The sequence below is a fragment of the Triticum aestivum genome, chromosome 5D (genome assembly GCF_018294505.1).
Source record: "Triticum aestivum cultivar Chinese Spring chromosome 5D, IWGSC CS RefSeq v2.1, whole genome shotgun sequence".
NCBI lineage: Eukaryota > Viridiplantae > Streptophyta > Magnoliopsida > Poales > Poaceae > Triticum > Triticum aestivum.
In genome coordinates, this window is record NC_057808.1 from 564,456,996 (window position 1) to 564,478,703 (window position 21,708).

The 21,708-nt window shown below is 42.2% G+C and overlaps 3 protein-coding genes across 9 annotated transcripts; 1 reads left to right on the forward strand and 2 right to left on the reverse strand.

The window, feature by feature from the left end:
- The first annotated feature begins 328 nt into the window (after positions 1 to 328).
- On the forward strand, positions 329 to 6,059 carry LOC123123945 (inactive poly [ADP-ribose] polymerase RCD1). Of its 3 annotated transcripts, XM_044544605.1 has the most exons (8): positions 329 to 607; positions 1,775 to 2,081; positions 2,863 to 4,084; positions 4,282 to 4,523; positions 4,631 to 4,707; positions 5,106 to 5,291; positions 5,391 to 5,486; positions 5,658 to 6,059. In XM_044544605.1, exons 3-8 carry the CDS (start codon positions 3,024 to 3,026, stop codon positions 5,730 to 5,732), a joined length of 1,737 nt encoding a protein of 578 aa, XP_044400540.1. In that variant the 5' UTR covers positions 329 to 607; positions 1,775 to 2,081; positions 2,863 to 3,023; the 3' UTR covers positions 5,733 to 6,059. The 3 variants fall into 3 exon arrangements, with proteins under 3 accessions (XP_044400540.1, XP_044400538.1, XP_044400539.1); XM_044544603.1 differs by lacking the exon at positions 1,775 to 2,081; XM_044544604.1 differs by lacking the exon at positions 329 to 607 and having other exon boundaries at positions 627 to 2,081.
- A 573-nt stretch (positions 6,060 to 6,632) lies between these two features.
- On the reverse strand, positions 6,633 to 12,160 carry LOC123123944 (beta-fructofuranosidase, insoluble isoenzyme 4). Of its 4 annotated transcripts, XM_044544602.1 has the most exons (10): positions 11,976 to 12,133; positions 11,701 to 11,752; positions 11,628 to 11,646; positions 11,474 to 11,597; positions 9,006 to 9,014; positions 8,047 to 8,921; positions 7,774 to 7,932; positions 7,328 to 7,569; positions 7,119 to 7,212; positions 6,633 to 7,034 (listed from the first exon to the last, which is right to left on the reverse strand). In XM_044544602.1, exons 1-10 carry the CDS (start codon positions 11,992 to 11,994, stop codon positions 6,822 to 6,824), a joined length of 1,806 nt encoding a protein of 601 aa, XP_044400537.1. In that variant the 5' UTR covers positions 11,995 to 12,133; the 3' UTR covers positions 6,633 to 6,821. The 4 variants fall into 4 exon arrangements, with proteins under 4 accessions (XP_044400537.1, XP_044400535.1, XP_044400536.1 ...); XM_044544600.1 differs by lacking the exon at positions 11,628 to 11,646 and having other exon boundaries at positions 11,976 to 12,160; XM_044544601.1 differs by lacking the exons at positions 11,628 to 11,646; positions 11,976 to 12,133 and adding an exon at positions 11,928 to 11,944.
- A 2,198-nt stretch (positions 12,161 to 14,358) lies between these two features.
- LOC778386 (beta-fructofuranosidase, insoluble isoenzyme 4) lies at positions 14,359 to 18,491 on the reverse strand. 2 transcript variants are annotated; one of them, XM_044544607.1, is made up of 9 exons: positions 18,297 to 18,491; positions 17,988 to 18,045; positions 17,407 to 17,530; positions 16,587 to 16,595; positions 15,637 to 16,505; positions 15,375 to 15,533; positions 14,983 to 15,224; positions 14,806 to 14,899; positions 14,359 to 14,724 (listed from the first exon to the last, which is right to left on the reverse strand). In XM_044544607.1, exons 5-9 carry the CDS (start codon positions 16,498 to 16,500, stop codon positions 14,536 to 14,538), a joined length of 1,548 nt encoding a protein of 515 aa, XP_044400542.1. In that variant the 5' UTR covers positions 16,501 to 16,505; positions 16,587 to 16,595; positions 17,407 to 17,530; positions 17,988 to 18,045; positions 18,297 to 18,491; the 3' UTR covers positions 14,359 to 14,535. The 2 variants fall into 2 exon arrangements, with proteins under 2 accessions (XP_044400542.1, XP_044400541.1); XM_044544606.1 differs by having other exon boundaries at positions 18,152 to 18,460.
- Between the last annotated feature and the right edge of the window lie 3,217 nt (positions 18,492 to 21,708).

A 21,708-nucleotide genomic window follows, 5' to 3' on the forward strand; every position in this document is an offset into this window, starting at 1 on the left:
GTCTAAATACATACGTTACGTATGTAAGAAAGGAAGCGCAGATTGTGACGCGATAAAGAAAGACCCATGCCGTGGCGATGAGGACGAGCGGCGGGCCACGTCAGCCCCGGGGCCCACGCCAGGTCCACGCCCCCCTTGGCAAGAAACCACGCACCCCCGCGGGCCCCACCCGCCGAAACCCCCACGCGCACCTCACCCTATCTCACGCCAGCCGTCCGATCCCGCCCACAGAACCCATCCGACGGCCGGATCCGCGCCCCCACGCGGTCGGCGCCCGGCTAGATCTACCCCGGGCAACCCACCCAGCGCCGCACCACCCGTCTCTCCCCCCCGCCCCGCCCACCGGAAGCCGCAGCGGCCACCGGATTCCCCACCCCCAACCCGGCGACCCACCCACGGTAAGGGAAAGGAAGGGAAGGCAGATAGCGGCGGAGGCGGCGGCTTAAAAGGGCCTCGAGCCCGTCCTGTACCCCCACCCCACCCCACCCCGAACCCTACCTCGCCGCCGTATCTCTGATCTGAAGAACCGGAGGAGCGCAGTGGAGTCCTAGTCCGTTCCCGCCTGCTCCCTTCTCCCCCCCGACCCCGCCGCGATGAGCCGCCGCAGGTATAATTCCTCCTAACCCCTCTTAAATCTCTCTGTCTTGAGGGTGCCTGCTTGAGTTGGATAAGCCATTTCTGCGCTCCAAGTTCAGTTATCTATCTGTGCTCAGGTTGCTTCGATTCGATCTGCTTGAGTTGGATCTGATTATCCGCTGCTTGCATACATGCCATGGTGTCACAGCGTAGAAATGGCGAGGGATTGAGTAGAAGCTAGAGTTCAGTTTCTTGTGCTAGGCTGGTTCGGTCGGCTTCAGTTTCATGCTTGAGCTCATCGTGTAGACATCCTAGCTATTCGGTGCTTGCATACATGTCATGGTGTCGCATCCTAGCTACAAATCGTGACGAACAGAGTCAGTAGAAGCTAGAGTTTTCCTTCTGTGGGATGGGATGGGATGGGAGCAATAGCGTGGCAGTGGTGGCCGTATATGTCTGTCTGCCTTGTGTAGAGCGTCCCTGGTAGCTAGGTTAGCAAAGTAGATCACATACTTGTTGTGCATAATTGGTTGGCGGCTTGGCGCCAAGTTTACACGAGATGGCCGTTAGCGTGCGAAAAGTTTGCCGTTTCGCGCGCTGGTCCCTGCTGCTGCTGCTTCATATTGATTGATGCATCTGCATCTTGTGCACACAGCTCTTGTTGAGTTATTACAAGTGTCCGAAGTAGCTATGTAATATGCTTGCGTAGTCAGGGGACAACCCTGTGTGATCTGATGCATTACATTTCGTGCTAGTGCAGCGCCGAAATGGTTGGAGATTCAGTAGGTCAGAGCTTTCCTTCAGTGCGTACTAATTAGTTGTAGTTGCCTGCATAGCCGTTACCGCTTGCTAGACGACAGAGCAAGTTACGTACTTGCTAAGTACTGGACATTTCTGTGCTCAGAGTCCACCCTTTTGCGCTCGAGCTTGCCCGTGCTACTTAAGACGTGTGCTTTAATTTGCCATGCACGCCTTGCATATTTAGTTAATAAGTACTATGCATGTAACTGCTACATATTTACATATTTGGAAACAGCCTGATATGATGCTTTCCGAAATGATAAAAATGAACTTTGAATGCCTGTCTAGTGCAACGCGTGTCTGCCAGCTGGATAACATCGTAAGTTGCATACTGACTGAACAAATGTTAGAAGTTTGATTTGCTGAGTGCTACAGACTAACGCTGCTTACCTAATAGGCACAACAAGCTTTGTGCCCAAGCTGTCATCATCCAGCCATTCTCAAGACTAATATGGCGATGCCTTAAGGTGCTTTTAATGCCATGGGATTATACTATGGCCTTGATGTTGCTGTATTCGGTAATGTCCGTTGTGGAGATTCCGAGAGTAACATTGGCGGTTTACAACCAGACCACGAGCCCGGAATGCAAATTTTTGTAGCAGCAGCAGCAGTGTTAGCTTCTCTCCATCATTGTTCGCTGCTGAGCCCTCATGTGGCTGCACCAGCAGCGTTCCTGGTTGGAGCAACGATGTGAAGCTGCATGGGTAAAGAGTCACAAAAGCATAATTATTCTTTAATAATTGTGGTATTGCTCCCAGTATTATTCAAGAAAAATAAAATTTTATAGACTGAATAAGATATCATACTCCAGATAGCAAGATCTACCAACACCTATCTTTTTAGTCATTTACATATCAGGTCATATGAGCTGGCAAATAAACTTTATTGCTACTAAATGGGAAAGCACCACTGGCAAGAGCACCTTTCTCCTAGATACTAATCTTTAGCATCTGTAAGGGTTTAAGACATGTTTTAACAATCCATCATCCATTTACAAGAAGTCGTTTCTATCAACGTAAAGGGTTCAAGTTTAATGTTTCAGGACAGGTTAATTCCATGAATACTGAACTAGTTTTTTTCCCCAGAGAAACAGAACATAATTATATTTATTTCATATTCTTGTAAGTTTCCATGCGCCATCAGTATTTATTGGTCCTGAGGAAACTCACACCCCTTTGTGATTTGCAACTTACTACTGCCAATGGTAATCCTTAATAGTTAACACTTCACCAGGAGAATAAAATGAGCACTGATAACATCTCCAGGTTGTTTTTACTTGTTAGTTGAAGGGCTTAGTGAATCATTGAGCTAATATTGGTGTAGATTGCTCTTTTCTTTTCTGGTGATATCTTTCCATGGTTTGGTTCTGCATGGTGTGTCATGAAAGAAATACATAGATTTGTCACACAATACTTTTTTTTCCCACCACCCATGCTCCCCCTCTGTACATATCTTTATTCCTCTTTTTTTCTGCTTATGTCTCAGGTCCATTTCACTTACCCTTGTGGATAACGTGGCTCGTTTTGAAGTTGCTTTTGTGCTAGCACAATCTAACTAGCTAGGTTAAGCTATACTCTTTGTTTACTTAGTGGTGTAAATCTGTAAAGAAAGTCAATACTTAGTTTTAGTCGAGCTTTGTGTAAAATATGGAAAGGAAGAGTGGAATGATACTGGATGAACATGTTCTGAAAGCTAATGATCGCAAGAGGAAACATGAGTCGTCTGTGAAGAGTACTGGCACAGATTATTTTGCTGAGGTCTCTCAGCATGCTGATGGTTCTGCTGTCCTTAAGAAGTCTAAAATGACCTCCTCTGCTGGTGATATTCTGGAGTGCTATAAGAACTTCAAGACAAGCGGTTTGCCCATGCGGGTGCTTTGTTACCACCAGGGTAAATGGAGGGACTTTCCAGAGCATGTTGTGAATCTGGTACAGCAGGACTTCCAGTTGAAGAGGCCAATTACTAATGCTGTATTGAAGAACCAGCAAGTCCTGTTGGACTTTATGCACATGGTCTGCATTGATTCTTCCATGACCACAAACAAGCCAATAGCATGGATTGATGTTCATGGTAACCGCTTTTTTCCAGAGTTATGTGCTGGACTGGTAGCATCTAAACCATCTCAGCATGGGAAAAGTGACCCCAGTGGTAAATCTGAAGCTGGTGAGTGTGCTGGGAATTTGATTTTGACAGCTGGAGCTGAAAGCTCGAGTTCAGATTCTGTTGATGCAGTACTCCCTCATGCTAAGAAGGTTAATAACATACTGGAGGAAGAACACGAGGTACATAATTATGCTGCTGTTGAAAATAAAGCTGGTCCTGCAATCTGTTTGGATGAACCTGCTAGTGGAAACATACATGCTGCTACTTGTAAGCAGAAAATTGGCCAACCTGTTGATTCAGCTGTGCGCAAATTATTACTTGAAGGGGCAGGCCAACCTTTTAGTGAAGAAAATATTATTGGCATCTACAGAACTCCACTGGTAGATCAGCATGGGCGGGCTCGCTTCAATCTTTTCCAGAAGGAACTTGAAGCCACCAAAATGCGTCGTGGGAACGCAAATGTGCGCTACGCATGGCTACCTTGTTCCAAGGATACCATGGAGGAGATGATGATGCGTGGTGTTCTGGAAGTTACAAAACCCATGCTGGGGCCAATGTATGGCATTGGTACACATCTTGCTCCAGCGAACTGCGCCAAAACTTGGTAAACACTTGTTCTGTTTCTCATTTATGTATGTATGCTAATCTAAATTTAGGCCATAAATCCATCTGTTAAAAAAAATTCACTGCAACAAATAGAATATTTGTTTGTATATATGCATCTTTAGATTTTCTGCTGGATTGCTCTTGCTTTCAGTATTCAGTAGTTTCTTATGATCTTACTTGATTATTTTTTCACAGTGCTAGCTACTCAGATATTGACGAAAATGGCATCATGAGGATGATGCTGTGCCGTGTCATAATGGGGAATGTTGAGGTTGTACTTCCTGGATCAAAGCAATTCCAGCCAACTAATGGAACATTTGATAGTGGCGTGGATGATCTTCAAAAGCCAAAGCACTATGTCATATGGGATGCTAATGTGCATAGACACATCTATGCTGAATATGCTGTTGTTATCAAAGCACCTTCCATGACCAATGGTACTACTACAGCTACTCTCATGGTTCTTGATTTTATCTGTCTTTCCATTTTTCATTATTTCCTTCTGTGTTGTTTATGCAAGAGAATTCATTTGACATTACTGCAGAATACTTGGCTGGAGAAGATACTGCATCCAACGTATCTGAGATAAGAAATTCTGGTTCAGCAGAAAGTGTAATCAAGGTATGCTTATTATGTTTAACTGGTTACAATCATATCTCAGCTTTGGTATACATTGTGCCTTGAATGGACAGCATGTTAATACCCCACACGTATTGACTGCTGCATGTTTGGTGTGTATTAGCTAGGTGTATTCAGATAGGTTATTATCTACCATCTTATGGCTATTGGCCTTCTTTTATCTAAAAAATATGAGTAAGCATAGATTTGAAAGTTGTTGGCGTGCTTGTCAAGGATTGTCATAATTTGCTTCCAAGCTTGCGATGGAACTGGGCTTACTTGTACTTATATGCACTCCATATGGATGGACTCAGCATTTGGTACTTAATTTCGGTGTGACATTTTACTTGGGAACTTTTTCAGCTTGTCATATTTTTTGTTTGTTTGTTTGTTGTGATCAGGACGATAGTTCCGAAACCTTGGCATCCCCAGCTGATAAACAACAAGCACCCAGGTTTGGGCGTGCTCCAACTAGAAGGCCTCCTACTTCACCCTGGATGCCCCTCCCAATGCTTTTCGCTGCCATCTCCACAAAAGTTCCTCGTTCTGACATGGACGTAATCCATGGACACTATGAAGAATTCAAGGTTGTTATAACGCTGTTTTCCTTCTGAGATACTTGGTTACAGTTACTGTTCCCAGTCACCGTGCTAAATGTGATGTGCCTGTTAACGATGCTGAAACAGAGGAGAAAGATAAGCAGGCCCGAGTTTGTGAGACGGCTAAGACAGATCGTCGGCGACAAGCTGCTGGTTTCTACAGTAGTGAGGCTGCAACCTAAGGTACTTGAGATCATTAACGCTAATCCTCCATGTCGTGTGCATACATTCAAAGCCTTTTTCATCATATGCAGTGGAGCCTGTTTTGTTGTGCATAAGTGATTTTGTCTTCTTCATCTGGCAGTAGCATATGCTTTGCTAAACACTTGCTCGTGTTGTCCATGACTGTTGCAGGTAGTGGCACCCATGGCAGGTGCTGAAGTGCTACCAAGAGGAGCACCCGGCACGGGAGGGAGCAGCACCTCCTGAAGTAGCAGTTCGTCGAGATAACAGCTCGTGGAGCCGCTCCTAGCGGAGAGAGGGAGAGCATAAGGGAAGCCATTAGTTATGTGTCAGTTGGTTATAGACAAGACTAGTCAGTAATCTGTGAGCAACCTGTTAAGTTGGTGTAGCTTTCCATCTGGTTGGTCTCTTGGCGTCAGTCGGTAACTGGAAAAAACTCTGTTGTAGCAGCTGCTGTTCTGTGCAAATCTGTTTGCAGCTTGTACTGTGCTGTACTTGGTAAATTTATTGTCTTAATTTTGAGCTGATGAACCTAGCATAGAATATGTAGACTTCACCTGATGTTGAGTTTCAGCTGGCTCTAGATTTTCTCTCTTTTGCTGACGAGCCTAGCATAGAATTGATAGAAGTGATGGTCAGCTTGAGTTGGCTTGCTTCTTCGGCTCCGGTTGTGTTCGACGAAACATGGTGAAGTTTTGGGAAGACAAAATCCAGAGATTTCTTGTTTGAGCATGCTGTACACTCTGTCTACTTAATTTACCCTTGCTAGCCCTGATTTATTTATGGACTCTTTCTGAACAGAAATGGAAAGAGATGCCAGCGGTTTTTCGTAGTAGCAGATGATGCCTTGGTGAGTTGTTAGGGAGTTGGAACAAGATACCTTGGTGGCATGGCATCTTCAATCCAAACACCAACAGTGAAAGTTGTTATTGTCGGTCATGAATGATTTATTTACTGTTTATTCAGATTAAATGTCGTAGTAATTTGCTCATATATTCAACAGTGACAAGCTGCTGGTTTCTACGGCAACGAGGCTACAACATAAGGTACATTCGAGTCTTTTTCATCATATGCAGTGAAGCCTGTTTGGTGTGCATAAGTGATGAGGCGTAAAATACTTGTACCATGAGCTATATAGCCAGCCTATGCAACAATGATTCATCATATTGTTTATTCCAAACCTCAGTGAATTTAAATCGTTGTTGGCAACAAGCACTACGCTTACTTACCAATTGCCACAACTTCAAAAGTTCAAATACACGTGGTAAATATTGAAATCAACAAGTGCGTGGCCAGTCTTTCAATCACACGTCTGACTAGAATTGCTCTTCTGTGCTAAGCATCGATCACACTTCCACCCTTCATCACATTCACCTGTGCTCTCTTCATGCTCCATGCCCTTAGCTGTGGCACTCTCACCGTGGTACTTCCATTGTTGAAAGCATACATGTGGGCGGCGCCGTCGTCGACAAGTGCCACCGGATAAACTCTGGCCGTGATGCAGATCCTGCCACCGCTGCCGAAGCTCTCCACGGCGGACCGGTCAATCTGCACGATGGCGCCCATTTTCAGTTCCGTCATCAACTGAATTACCGGAGAAATTACTGAAACAAATTAAGCCTCCCAACTCACCAGAGTCCTGAGGGATATCCTTTTTTCATTTTCAAGGTCAAATTCAAAGAAGCCTCCATAGGCTGGTGTGTACAGTCCTGGTCTCAGGGAAGACCTGTGCAAAGAAAAGAAATTTTTTCTTTTTAGTTTCCTTCCAGACATCAATAGATATAGACATTTATGGAAATCAAGGGTAACAAAAATGAAGTCAAAAAAGCATAAACACTAACCTTCTAAGATCAGAGCACATGAGGATAATGTACTTTTGCTCTGATTTGTAAACCCTGAAATGCACTGCAGTGTGCTCCTCCATGTTGTCAGAGGCCAGAATAACAAGTCCAAATGGCCCTATGCCACCATGAACCGATGCATCCGCCTCCCGGCACTGCTTTCGGGGGTCAAAAAGCCAGGAAGGATCAAAAGTTTCGGCGTCATCGATGGACGTCGGCTCAAAATCTATCTCAACGTCAGCCTGTTATTATGTGCCCGGCCGTTAGTTACAGTTGGTCTGAAATATATATGCCTATTTTTCTGTTGCCAAAAATGTACTATCTATAAAGTAATTAATAATTATCAGAAGATCCTATAGCTTTTACTGCCATCACACTTTTTCAAATAAAAATAATTCTTTGGAAGACCAAGTTAGTTGATTTGTGAATACTGAATAGGGAACTACCTGCAAAGTGTCGATTCCCTTAATCTCAAATAGATCTCCCTTTTTCAGCTCTAGTCCTTGATGGTTGATTTCATTTATTCGAAGGGACTCAATCTCTTCAACTGGCCATTGGATCAACTGCTTGCCATCGCCATCTAACCAAATTGTCCTGGGGATTGACTAAATGTAACAAAAAAATTGGGTTAAAGATGTTACACTGATTTGTTAAATCGGTTAAATCATTATTTCAAGATGACGTAATTACAGGAGCTAATTAAGGGTAGATTTTCTTACATGGATTCCTGCCCAGCCTTTTGCTATATCATCTGAATAACTATCTGTCTCGTTACTCCAAGCCCATATGACTCTCCTGCCGTGTTTGGAGTCAAAGAACGATTTTGAAGCATAGAAAGTACCATAATCGATCCTCGTCCACAGCCGATTGTCATCTTGGACGGTGTCTGGCACAAATTCATCACGTTTGAGATCATACACCCCAACTATGTACATGTCACAGGAATTGATGCTCACTTTGAGGACATGCTTGGCGCCACTTGGAATTTCTGAAGACATGTCCAGTCCATTGTTACTTCCCGGCACTACGGCGAAGAAATCCAGGCACTCCCACATATTGAGGGCATTGTTTGAATACAGCGGGCGTTCAATTCTAGTCCAACTCATAAAGTCTTCACTCTTGTACAGAAGTGCAGTACCGATGCCGTTCACCTCAGCACCAACTGCTATTCTCCATAGTCCATCCGGTCCAATCCAACCGGTTGTCGGATCCCTGAAATGGCTCGAGTTCAAGCCTGGTATGACATGTTGGATCACTGGGTTACTGCCTACTTTGGCCCATTCCCTCAGGTATGGATCAGAACGGTTTTTGGGAAGCGCAATGTTTTGGACCTGATTCGCCTTCCTGTCGATGAGACCAGTGTATATGATGACCGGTTGAACACCAAATAGAATTGTGGCTGAGCCGGTCCAACAACCGCATATGTCACTTGGGATATCTGGTTTGATTGCCGGTTCAAGACCGATCCAGTTGATGAGGTCTGTTGAAACCGAATGGCCCCAAACCATGTTCATAAGGGAGTCATTGGGGTCAAAGGCGCCATCGGGGTTATACTGGTAGAATTCATGGTAGACGCCATTGTAGTACATTGGTCCTGAAATTTTTATAAAAGGCAGTATAAGATGTAGTTTCTTCTCCTTTTTATTTATGCAAGTGTTTGCGCCTGAGGTATTCATACCACATGGATCTTTTTTGTTGTCGTAGATTTCCAAGGATCGCCAATCCATCAAATATATGAAAAAAGTGAGAGAACGTCAAATAGAGGTACAATTAATAGGATATGGTTATTGGTAAAACAAAACCAAAGATGTTCTAGATTTCAAAACAAATCCACTGCTTCATTACTTCCGTATGGGTATAACAGATCTGTCTAATATTATTTGGACACATGATGTGACCCCCTAGTTTCGTGGAACATTTTTATATTTTCCGATGTTTTTTGTTTCTTTTTTTGTGTATAATCAAGTAGCAAAATATGCATTTTTTTCCATACAACAAAGATACATGGTTTATCTCTATGTCATCGATTTTTATTTTAACTGCACATGTAACATGACGTAGATTTTTGGGACATGGTTCCAGGCACACCCTGCATATCATTTTAATTTATATTTTAAAATAAAAGAAAAAAATCGAACAATTCTACTTTTTTTTTGTGGAGAACATGGTCTGAGATTTCTAATCACGATAAAGTTCCGTGACTTCAGTGTTCGTCTTGGCAAAACAAAAATTTGCACCTTCCAAAAACTTGAATAATACTCCCTCTGTAAACTAATATAAGAGCGTTTAGATCACTACTACAGTATTCTAAACGCTCTTATATTAGTTTACGGAGGGAGTACCTTTTATATAGAACCAATTTTGTTTTCTTACCGCATAAAATAAAAGACCAGAAAAGTCATTTCTTCATGAAACTTTACACGTGAGTATAACACTAGACCATGTTCGTTACAAAAAAAGTTTTGAATTCTTTGAATTTTTTTTGATATTTTAAAAATATTTTTTCAATTGGGATGCACCTGAACCCAGGTTCCATTGGGTATTTTCGCATGACACCCATATGCAATTGGGGTGAATCTGACTTTTTTATTATTTTAAAATAGCTTTTGTTTTACTTTTAAGAAAGCATGCGCTCTTCGTGTGCAGTTGTAAGCACAACAACACATGTGCAACTGGTGTAACACTAACACCCATCCGCGTGCAACAACATATGATGAAACTTTGCTACTATTTGCGTGGCCATCGCTTCACGCTCACGGGCAATTGCAAGTGTAGCAACGCACACCAGCCGCACAACTGTCATCTGTGGGCAACTGCACACGACAGACCCGTGCGCAATTTCAAGCGTCGTAACCCGGGTGCAACTGGTGCAGGTATTTTTTTTTTTTCATTTTTTCAGAAAAACTTTGCTACTAATTACACGTGTGCCACCTCAGCATAGAACAACACGAGGACACTACATGTGCAACAACTGCAAGGGCATAATACACCGGCAAGCAGTGTGGGTCCAACCAGTTGCATAGTGGTCGTCCGTGCGCAATTGCACATGATGCATCCCGTCCACAATTACAAATGACGGAACACACGCGCAACTGGAGCGACCCCAACTGAAAAAAAATGTTTTCATGTATTTTTTTTAGAAAAAAATCATTGGAACAATAAGCCCAACTAGAAGATTTTTGTTCCCTCTGTTTCTTCACTAGACATGGTCCTTGACTATATGAAACAAGCCTAACCGAAAAAAGGGAAGTGCAACTTGAGAATATCAATTATTATCCCCTAATTGGCGCTTATAGCACCAGTTTAGGCTACTGGCGCTCAGTGCGAGCTATATGGCCGCGACCTGTGAGCATATTTGAGCACAAATTGTTAGACCGCAGCATTGACTTAGACCATTTACCGTTGATCATGGACCTTCACCGTTGACTTTTTAGAAAACATTGTGACATTAAAAAAGAGTTCATAATTTTTTTTAAAAAACTTCAGGAATTTTAAAAAGTTTATGAAAAAAAAGTTCAAAATTTTGAGAAAAGTTCATAAATACTTTTTAATCGAATTTGAAAAAGTTTGTGAATTTGAGGAAAATTCATTTTTTTTTGTGAATTTGATTTTTTTGCGAATTTAAGAAAAGTTCATGAATTTGAAATAGTTTGAGGATGTGAAAATATCACAAGTTTGAAAAAATCATAAATTTTAAAAAATAAAAACAGAAAATGAAAAGAGATAATCCGGAAGAAAAAAAACCAGGCCAAAAAACCAGAAATAAAACCCTAACGTGAAGCTCTGGGAGCTTCCCAAAACCCATTGGGTGATTCACAGAAACGTGCCTATATGGGCCAGCCCAAGAAAAATATTATGTGTATTTTAACAAGTACTCCCTCTATAACAAAATATAGGACGTTTTTTGCTTCACTTACAATTGCTAAAAGCATCTTACATTTTGTTACAAATTAAGATTGGCTACTAGGTTTAGCTTGCCTCTTCAGTTAGGCAAAACGGTGACCAATCAGATCTCTTGCTTTTTTGGACCAATATAAAAGAGAAAAACACACCAAATCAGAGAGACTATATGAATGGACACAGACAAAAGTGAAGAGATGACCCAGAAAATTAAACAGAGAGGAAGCAGAGACATGAACAACATACCGTTCATCCAGTTCCTTGGAGGCTGGAAGTGGTAGGCAGTCCTGTACCTCTCGCTGACAATGGAGGGGACCTTTGGAGACTGGGGGTAGGAGAAGCCTCTCTCTCCATTGCTGCAGGGCCATGCCTGAGAAAGCCCAAGTCAGGCCCTACTTACTTGTATAGAAAAAGAGTCACTGATGCAGACAGCGAGTAATTAACTGAAACAAGAGTTACTGAAGCTAGCTTACCAGGCTCTGCAAAAGTATGGTGGTGGAGAAGATACAGGCAAGTCGAGCGAGCCTGCAATCAATCAGGCGAAACATCAATTCTGCGAGTGACAGAAAACGAAACAATCGGATAATGGATGGACTTACACTGTGGGCAGAGCACACATCAGCATCATCATCAAGGCGGCAGCAGCAGCAGCAGCAGCACAAAGGACCAACACATACACACATACATACAAGTCAGTCACCTTCCATGTGGCCGGGAGGTAGCTAGCTAGGAGTGAGGAGTCCCTCACCTTCCATGGCCATCGCCATCCTATCTCCGGCTGCTCCTCCTCGCTTCTGGCCTCGCCTCCTCCTACACCGGAGAGGAGGAGACAGGAGAGTGACAGAGATAGACAGACGGAGGAGGGAGTTGTTGAGCTGTTTCTGTCCGCTCAAAAATATCTATCTGCCTTTCCCCTTAAAAAGGATCTACGGGATCTGTCTTTCCCCTTAAAAAAATAAGTACTAGTAGGTCTTTTTTCCTGCGCACAAGGGCTTTGTCGTTTGGCGGTGTTACTGTTAATCTTGTGCCTAGCAAATATCTGGTCTTGTAGCTGCTGCATGTCGGCAATGATACTTTGTTTCTTTTTTACTTCACGCATTAGCATTTTCTTAAGTCAAACTGTATAAAGTTTGACCAAATTTATACAAAAAAATTATCAACATTTTCAATATCAAACCGGTATAATTAGTTTCATTGTAGAAGAATATATATGTTTTTTAATATCACAGATGCTGATAATTTTTAATATAGAGTTGATCAAAACTTGACTTATGACAAATTTAATACACAAACTAAAAGGAAACGAAGGGAAGAGTTAGCTAACTATACTAGATATCTCAATACAAGTGTCGTTGATTCAGTGTCAGAAACATAGTTATATTACAAGAGGTAAACTCCTCCGTTGTAAAGCAACCAATCGGGCTCGAGGGCATGTTTGCAAGTGTGTGTAAGTGCAAACACTCCTCTTTTCTCTCTGTGCTTTTTGGTTTTCTTTGTGGTACATGATTGTAGTGTGTACTGTAGCACTCATGAAGCACAGTTAGGGTATACTCAGAGAGGAAGCATAGATGTACTTCTTGGCCTCTTGAGGAAGCAGAGATGGGCTCCGGCTCCGCTAGGCAGCAGACAACATAACAGCATCAGGACGCTCCGGCCAGGGAGCTGCAGGTCCTGTCGACGGCGTTGCCATGGAGCGGTCGGTCAGGACCAGTCATAATTTGGATTTCCTTTTGAGGGTGTTTTGTGCTATTTTTAGGGACCCTGTTGACAAATGAAAGGTTTTTATAGGATCTTATTCTGCCGGAACGCATGCCATACTGTAAAAACGTGCAAAACCGGTTTTATAAGGGATATGTTAGAGTTGCTCTTAACATATTTTTCATGGTTTCCCGCAAATAAACATATTCTTCACAGTTGATTAAAAAAACATATTCTTCATAGTTTTCATTAATTATATAAAAGTTTGACCTACAAAAAAGACAGGCCTTCAATTGATTGTAAAAAAATTATAATGCAGGTGTAAAAAAAAAATATAATGACAATAGTACGAGTGAGGCATTTTGGAGGCCGAGCTCCATGCAGCCCTTTATTTTTGAAAATTTCAAAATTCAAACCTTTTGGTTTCAAAAAAATCTGAAAAAAAGTATGCAAGTATATGTGTGTAAAAATTCAGAATGAAATACCTTGAAATGCGACCTGTGCAAAAAAGACAAATTCATTGACTTTGAGGATGAGTAGCCCTCATTTCAACGTATACATTATGACTTCATGTATATGTTTATTTTTTTCATAATCTTTTGGAATATAGAAATAAGAATTTTGATGAAATTTGAAAAAAATGCTTTTGGAGGCATTTTCGCAGTAATACAACTTAGAAACTGTGGTTGTTAGGAAGAAAATGCTACGCACACATCGTTCCTGGTACACCGCAAACCCCGTCCCCTGTTCAAAATTCACCTCCATCCACGGCAATGGCAGCATCCCCGCATCAGCATTCTCCCTCACCACCACGGTCCTCCCTCCCCTCTTTCTCCGCCGCCGTCACCCCCAACGCCAGCGCCGGATATGGCGACGCCCCTCCCTCCTCCTTCTCCGTACCCTCGTCCTTATCCTCCTCTCGATTCATGGCGGCGGCGTCGATTTGGGCGCAGGCCTACGATAGGTTAGCCCTTGTTATCTTTGAGTTGGGACCTATCAGTGCCAGCCAAGTTGGTGTATTGAAGATTCAACCAATATTATACTGGTAGCACCCAGCCAAATCTGCTGGCACAAAGTGCAGTATAAACTTCGATTATACCTTCATTCTTATCATGTAGTATCTGTAGATTGCTATGCAGGTGTAATGTCCTATGTCGTAACAACACATTGAAACATCCAGAAAGAAAGTCTTAGCGAAACAATTACCAACTGCATCAATCCGGAAGCCGATGAATAAGTATTGCTTACTCATCTTCCTTGTGTTGTGTGCACGTTTATGAAAAACCGGTTAACAAATGTTACAAGCAAAGCATATCTAGTTGTGGCATTGTGGTTAATTAATCAATTGCAGCCGCGTCATACTAGTGGGCATAAGATGTAAAACCAGTGATTAAGCATGCATTCTGTAAACATACATATGAAATCATAAAGTATGACGAGACTAAGATGGTTCTGTTCTTATTCCAAATATCGGCAAACTTACATCATAGCTCGTGGGCGTCTACTTCATGACTCTAGTTCAAATACCCATGCTAAATATTGAAAACAACAAATGACTAGATTTAAGACGGTCCTCTAATCACATGTCAAATTAGAATTGCTCCTCCGTGTTAAACGCTCACTTGTGCTCTCCTCATGCTCCACGCCATGAGGTGAGGAACTCTGACAGTTGCACTGCCATTGTTAAAGGCATACATGTGGGGCTGGTGGTCGTCGTCGACAAGTGACACTGGGTAAACTCTCGCCATGATGCAGACCCTGCCACCGCCACCGAAGCTCTCCACCGCAGACCGATCAATCTGCACAGTGGTGTACATTTTCAGTTCTGTTAGGGAGTGAACATATAACAGGAGAAATGACACGAAAACCACACAACTCACCAGAGTTCTGAGAGAGATCTTCCTTTCCTTTTCAAGGTCAAATTCAAAGAAGCCTCCATAGGCCGGTGTGTCCAGTCCTGGTGTCAGGGAAGACCTGCGGAAAGAAATGAAAAACTCTCTTTGCAGTTTCCTTCCAGACATCAATAGATACATGCATTTGTGGAAAAGAGAACTAGCCTTCTTAGATCAGAGCACATGAGGATCATATAATTTTTCTGTGATCTGTAGACTCTGAAGTGCACAACAGTTTGCTCCTCCATGTTGTCGGAGGCCAGAATAACAAGTCCAAATGGCCCTATGCCGCCATGAACCGATGCATCCGCTTCCCGGCAATGCTTCTCGGTGTCAAAAAGCCAGGAAGGATTAAAAGGGTCGGCGTCATCAATTGACGTCAGCTCGAAATCAATCTCGACGTCAGCCTGTTTCAAGAAAATTATGTGCCTGGTTAGCTACAGCCTGTATAATTAACAATTATCGGAAGACCCTGCAACTTTTACTGTCATGCCCCTTTTTGTAGTAAAGGAATTCTTTGGAAGACCAGGTATGAACGTTTGTGAAAAGGAAACTACCTGCAAAGTGTCAATTCCCTTAATCTCAAATAGATCCCCCTTCTTCAGCTCTAGTTCTTGATGGTTGATTTCATTTATTCGAAGGGATTCAATCTCTTCAACTGGCCATTGCAGCAACCGTTTGCCATCGTTGTCTAACCAAATTGTCCTGGGGAATGACTAAATGTAATAGAAAAAATGAAGTTAAGGATGTTTCACTGATTTGTTAAATCATTATTTCAATATGACAAAATTGGAGCTAATTAAGGGCAGAATTTCTTACATAGATTCCTGCCCAGCCTTTTGCAATATCATCTGAAGAACTATCTGTCTCGGTAGTCCAAGCCCATATGATCCTCCTTCCATGTTTCGAGTCAAAGAACGTTTTTGAAGCATAGAAATTGCCATAATCGATCCTCGGCCATAGCCGACTGTCATCAGTATCTGGCACAAAGGCATCACGTTTGAGATCATAAACCCCTATCACGTACACGTCTTCGCCGAAATTCATGCCCATTTTGAGAACATGCTTGGCGCCATTTGGAATTGCTGAAGACATGTCCAGTCCATTGTTACTTCCCGGCAATACTGCAAAGAAATCCAGGCACTCAAACATAATGGAGGCATTGGATGAATACAGTGGGTGGTCAACTCTAGTCCAGTTCAAGAAGTCTTCACTCTTGTACAAAAGTGCAGCACCGTAGCCGTTCAGCTGAGCACCAACTGCTATTCTCCATAGTCCGTCCGGTCCGATCCAACCGGTTGTCGGATCCCTGAACTGCCCCGAGTTCAAGCCCGGTACACCTGATTGGATCACTGGGTTATTGCCTGCTTTGGTCCATTCCCTCAGGTACGGATCAGACCGGTTTTTCGGAAGCGCGATGTTTTGGACCTGATGCTTCTCTATGTCGATGACGCCAGTGTATATGATGACCGGTTGATCACCAGATACAATTGTGGCTGAGCCGGACCAGCAACCTTTTATGTCATTTGGGGTATCCGGTTCTATTGCGGGCTCAAGAGTGATCCAGTTGACGAGGTCTGTTGAAACCGAATGGCCCCAAACTATGTTATAGGAGGTATTGGGATTGAAGGAGCCATCGGGGTTATATTGGTAGAATTCATGGTAGATGCCATTGTAGTACATTGGTCCTGAAATTTTTATGAATACAGTATAAGATAGAATGCTGCAATTTAACTATTTAAAAGTGTTTGTGCGTGAGATATTCATACCACATGGATCTTTTTTGTTGTCGTAGATTTCCAGGATATCCAATCCATCAAATATATGAAAAGAAGTAAGGGAATGTCAATGACTTGCAACAGATGTACAATTAATAGGATGTGATTATTGGTAAAACAGGACCATAGATATTCTAGATTTTGAAACATGCCAGTTCTTCATTACTTTCGTATGAGCATAATAGATCTGTCTAATATAATTCAGACACACATGATGTAAGACCCTAGTTTCAGCGTTATGATCCTATACGTATTTTTTCTCTGTGGTCTTGTTTTCTCTCGTGGGTATTTGCTTTTTGTTCCTATGGTTCGATCCTCCACCTTTTCCCCCATTGGCATACACCCATTCCATAGACACTACGTCACAATATTTCTCCCTCCTTTCCCTTCCCATTTAAATGATTTAAATTGCCTCTATACCTCCACTCGACTCACAAAGCAAACTCTATCCAAGTAATAAGTTGAGAAAAAAACAGGAAAAATCTTGAAGCCTCCTCCAATTATATGAATCCCAAATCCTTCAAAATCTCTCCATCCATAGTTCAATTTTTTTGCATAAGTTCCAATCCATTTTTTCCCAACTTAGCCAAATTGTACGATTGAGGTTTTACGGAAGCATCTAAAGTACATGGCTATCATCATATTATGGCAGTACTACTCACAATCTAACTGCAGCGCCTACACCGAGCACACCAAATCAGAGAGTAGATATATAACTGGCGACAAACAAAAGTCAAGAGATGACCCAGAAAACTAAGCAAAGAGGAAGCTTAAAAAGGAACCAGAGAGGTAACAAGAGACATAGACATACCGTTGATCCAGTTTTTGGGAGGCTGGAAGTGGTAGGCAGTCCTGTCCTTGCTGCTGAGGATGGAGGGGGCATTTGGAGACTGTGGGCAGAAGAAGAGTCCTCCTCCATTGCTGCAGGGCCGTACCTAAGAAATTTTGGGGCCAGCAGGAAATCTCAAGTAAGTATAAGGGAGGCCCTAATTTGGTGAGAAGAAAGAGGCAAGGCGAGGCGAGGGACGTGTGGTGCTGGGAGATTGCAAGATTATTATTATTATTAGCAAAGTAATTGCTTACATCATTGATAAAATGATACATGAACAGCTTTACACCGTAGTTTGAAAACTAGACATTTGAATCACAACGGTTTCAATGTAGTCAGTTGAGTGGAATACTTTGTAGTAGAACAAATAGGAACAGAGAGTGAGTGCACATTGCAAACAGTGGGTGAGTGAAACAGAGTGTGTAACTGGAAGAAATGATTAGCACTGTACGTTCTATATATAAGCTTAAATATTTGAAAGACCTGGTTCAGTTGGTAAAGAAATGCAGCTTTGTTTAGAGGCAAGCGAGTGAGTGAGCCAACATGTCATTAGGCTTAATTACCAGGATTTGGAAGAGAAGGCTGGTGGAGAAGATGCACGCAAGGCCACCAAGCCAGCTGCTGCAGCAGCACAAGCAGAGGAGGACACATTAATCAGGAGGAACGAAACATCGCATATATAGCTAATGAACTGGGCAAGCAATCGAAGAATGGATGATGAACTCACGCTGTGAAGACAGACATGAAGCAAGAGCAAGTCGACAGCAGCAGCATCCAGCAGCGGAGGAGGATCCAGTATATAAGCCCAGATCAGAAAACACTTGGCAGTTTGCAGGAGAAGAAAGTAGAGCCGGGAGGGGAGAAGCCCTCACCTTGCACGGCCATCGCCATCGCCATCGCCTCCGGCGGTGCGCGCAAGTCTAGCTAGCTTCCCGGCGAGCGGCAGAGGGAGCGCCGTCACCGTGGCTTCAACTGCAGGTAGGTGGGTGAGGTGGGGCGATGTGTTATTATTATTAAAAAGATAAAGAAATCCCGTGGGTGGGACGCATGTTTCTCGTGCGCTCGCTTCCTGAATTTAGTACGAGAAACATGGCCGACATGGGTGGCTCCTACCGTTTTCTTTCCAGTGCCATGTCGCTTTCTTTCAACTGTGCCTATGCGTACGTACGTAGATCCATCCATCCATCCATCCACGCATGTGAATGTGAACGTGAATGTGACGTGCTGCTGCTGGGCCGTTCAATATGTGCCGTGGAAAATGACTCACCCACATTATTATGCTCCTAAATTTTTGGCGCTACAAATACATCCATCAGTGTACGTGCTGGACCTGGATCTGTCTCCTCCTCCTCCTGTCCTTTTCGCTTTCTCGATCTCTCTCATAGTGAGTTTTTTTTTCCTTTTCTTTTTTTGCGGATGTAGAGCGAGTTGTTGTGTTGTGTGGCACCTGTCCCGGTCAGCCAACATTTGTCCACTTCTCCTCCGCCTTCCTGCAAACATTATGCAAGACGTCGACTGTCCTGAAAAGAACGTCCCATGTGTTTTTTGTATGTTTTGTTTTGGGATCTGTTTTCTTTTTCATATGGTTTTGGGGGAACCGGTTTTTCACCGATTTCAGTGTTTTTTCTTCCGGTTCTTCTTTCTGGTTTTGTTTCCACTTCATTTTCCTACCTTTTCTTCATAAATACATGAATTTTTATTACAATACGTGATTACTTTTTAAAGTTACATCAGCATTTCTTACTATTGCACGTATGGTTTTTAAATTTGGGAACACTTTTTAGTTACACATACATTTTTGTATATGCATTCTATTCCAATTTTTAACTATTGGAACATTTCTAGAAAATATGGACACTTTTTTTAGAAATACATAAACATTTTATTTTTGGTATGTGTGAATATTTTTTCTATAACACATGAATAATTTTACTCCTAGTATTAAATACAATTATACATATATTAGTGCTATGAAAAAAATGGTGCTCGTGATCCTGCCTAGTGCTCACGACAAGAGAATTTTCTATTTGATACTCTTTGCGTTAAATTGTTTGCATATCGCACAAGGCGAGCGTTGGTTTGCCGACCCAACTGCCGCGGGTGGTCGATTTTCGAAATGTTATGGATCTAGTTTACCGGGTTTTGGATGGATCTTAAAGTTTCTCATTTGGTTTTTCGTTATTCTTTCTTTTCTATTGTTTTCTTTAAAAGTATTCTTTTCAGTATTATTTCATTTTCTATTTCTTTCATGTTCGCTTTTCTTTTTCCTCTTTTCTTTTTTTTCTTATTAGTTTTCTAAAAGATAAGATTTTATGTTGCTTTTCCAATATGTTTAATTGTTTTAAAAATGTTCATGTATGCCAAAATACAATTTCTAAAGAATATCTACAAAACTTTTAAAAACTGTTTAGGTTTTGTAAATTTTGAGAACACTTTTAGTTTTTAAAATTTGGTGGCCCGGTTTTTAGAAAGCAAACCCGTTGAAAATTCAAAGTCGAAAAAACTGAGCGAACGAAAATTGATCCAAAAATTAATTCGGGAGTGATCGTTCATACAAAATAGTCCGGCTCATGAGGAGCACTTTGTTTTTTTGGCCGACGATAGTTTTCTTATAGATTTTAAAATTTTCACAAATTTCAAAATTGCTCATGTATTTTTTTAATGTTAAGAATGCTCACTGATTTTTAAAAAAGTTCATGAATTTTAGAAAATCATGAATCTAAGAAATGTTTTCAAATTTAAAAAAAAAACAGAAAATGTGAATTAAAAAATTCTTACAAATTTGGATAAATGTTCTAGAATTTAAAAAATGTCCATGAATTTAAAGAGATGGTCCTTTGAGGAAAGCTCGTGGCGAGCCATCATTTTCCTTTGAATAAATGCCAAGCTACTCCATGGCCTAGTATTTCTCCTCAAAGCGAGTCACCGTTTTCTTCATGCTCCAACCCGCTCCATCAAGCCATCGTGAGTGAGAGAGCGGCAAGACAACTCGGTAGCCTCTAGGTTGGGCGCGTTAAGGAGTAGGGTGTCATCACACCAGAAGTCATGCTCGACCTTCAGTCAGCGAGCCACCTCTTCCCCACCTTCAAAAGGGCATGGTAAGAATTGTCCTTATCCAAGTTCAATGATGACTTCAGAAAACATGTCCGGTCCTTGAGAATCAGAAGAAGGTGCACGGGCTTCGACATGACCTCTACCTGAAATGCAAAGCGAGCCCAATGAGCTCAAGGGTCACAACAAGATAGCAAGCCATATATATATGTATGAAGACAAGCACTCACCAAGTGGAGAGCTAGAAGCTGGTCATCCAAGGCACGTTCTGTCACATAAATCTGTGCCATGATCTACTCATCGGTCGAAACGACGCGCTCTCCACCTAGACAAGCCGCGACAAGTCAGGTTTGACAAGTTATCAAATAAAGGAAGCTTAAGAAGGAGATGCCCATACTAGACGCCTTCTCATTTGGAGCAGCGTCTTAAGGAAGGACGAAGTCGAGAAGCTCATTATCATCGTCGTCAATCACCACCATCTCCCGAGGTGCCAACTCCAAGGAGCTCCCCACCTTGATAAATACACGAATGTAAAAATAATAATATGTAACCCCTTTTTACAATTCATGAACATTTGCTAAAATAACGTAAATATTTTTAAAGTATGGGAACACTTTTTAGTCACATGAACATTTATTAATGCATGAATACTTTTTTTATTATATGATTTTGTTTTAGAAAATATATACATTTTTTTATAATTACGTGAATATTTTCTTTTTTATATGTGCCAATATTTTCTATAATACATGAATATTTTTACTTCTTTTCTGGTTAACACACTATATATAAATTAGTTTTATGAAAAAAATGAAGCAATTGTATCCTTTTTATATAAAAAACTATGGATTTTTTTGAGGAAAACAAAACTATGGATGTATCTCAAACCTCCACCCGAACAACGGGTCTGGGCTGGGCTGGGATTTTGAGGGAAAAAAAACTATGGATGTATCCTACCTACCGCTAAAAAAAAACATCTGGTCATCTGCATCGCCTCCGGCGAGCGGCTAGAACCAAGACGAGCGTTGTATCAGGCCAACTCCAGCGCACGACCCCATCCTGTCCGGGTGCGCCTGTTTGGGGCAAAAGGGACAAACCAGACGGCCCAGCGCGCGGGCGCAAATGGACTCTTGTCTGTTTTCTGTCTGCTTTCGACCCATCCCCGGCCCAAGTTTGCGCCGCTTTTGGGGTGAAACGGACAGCGCGCGGACGGGCGGGACGCGCGCGGTTGTC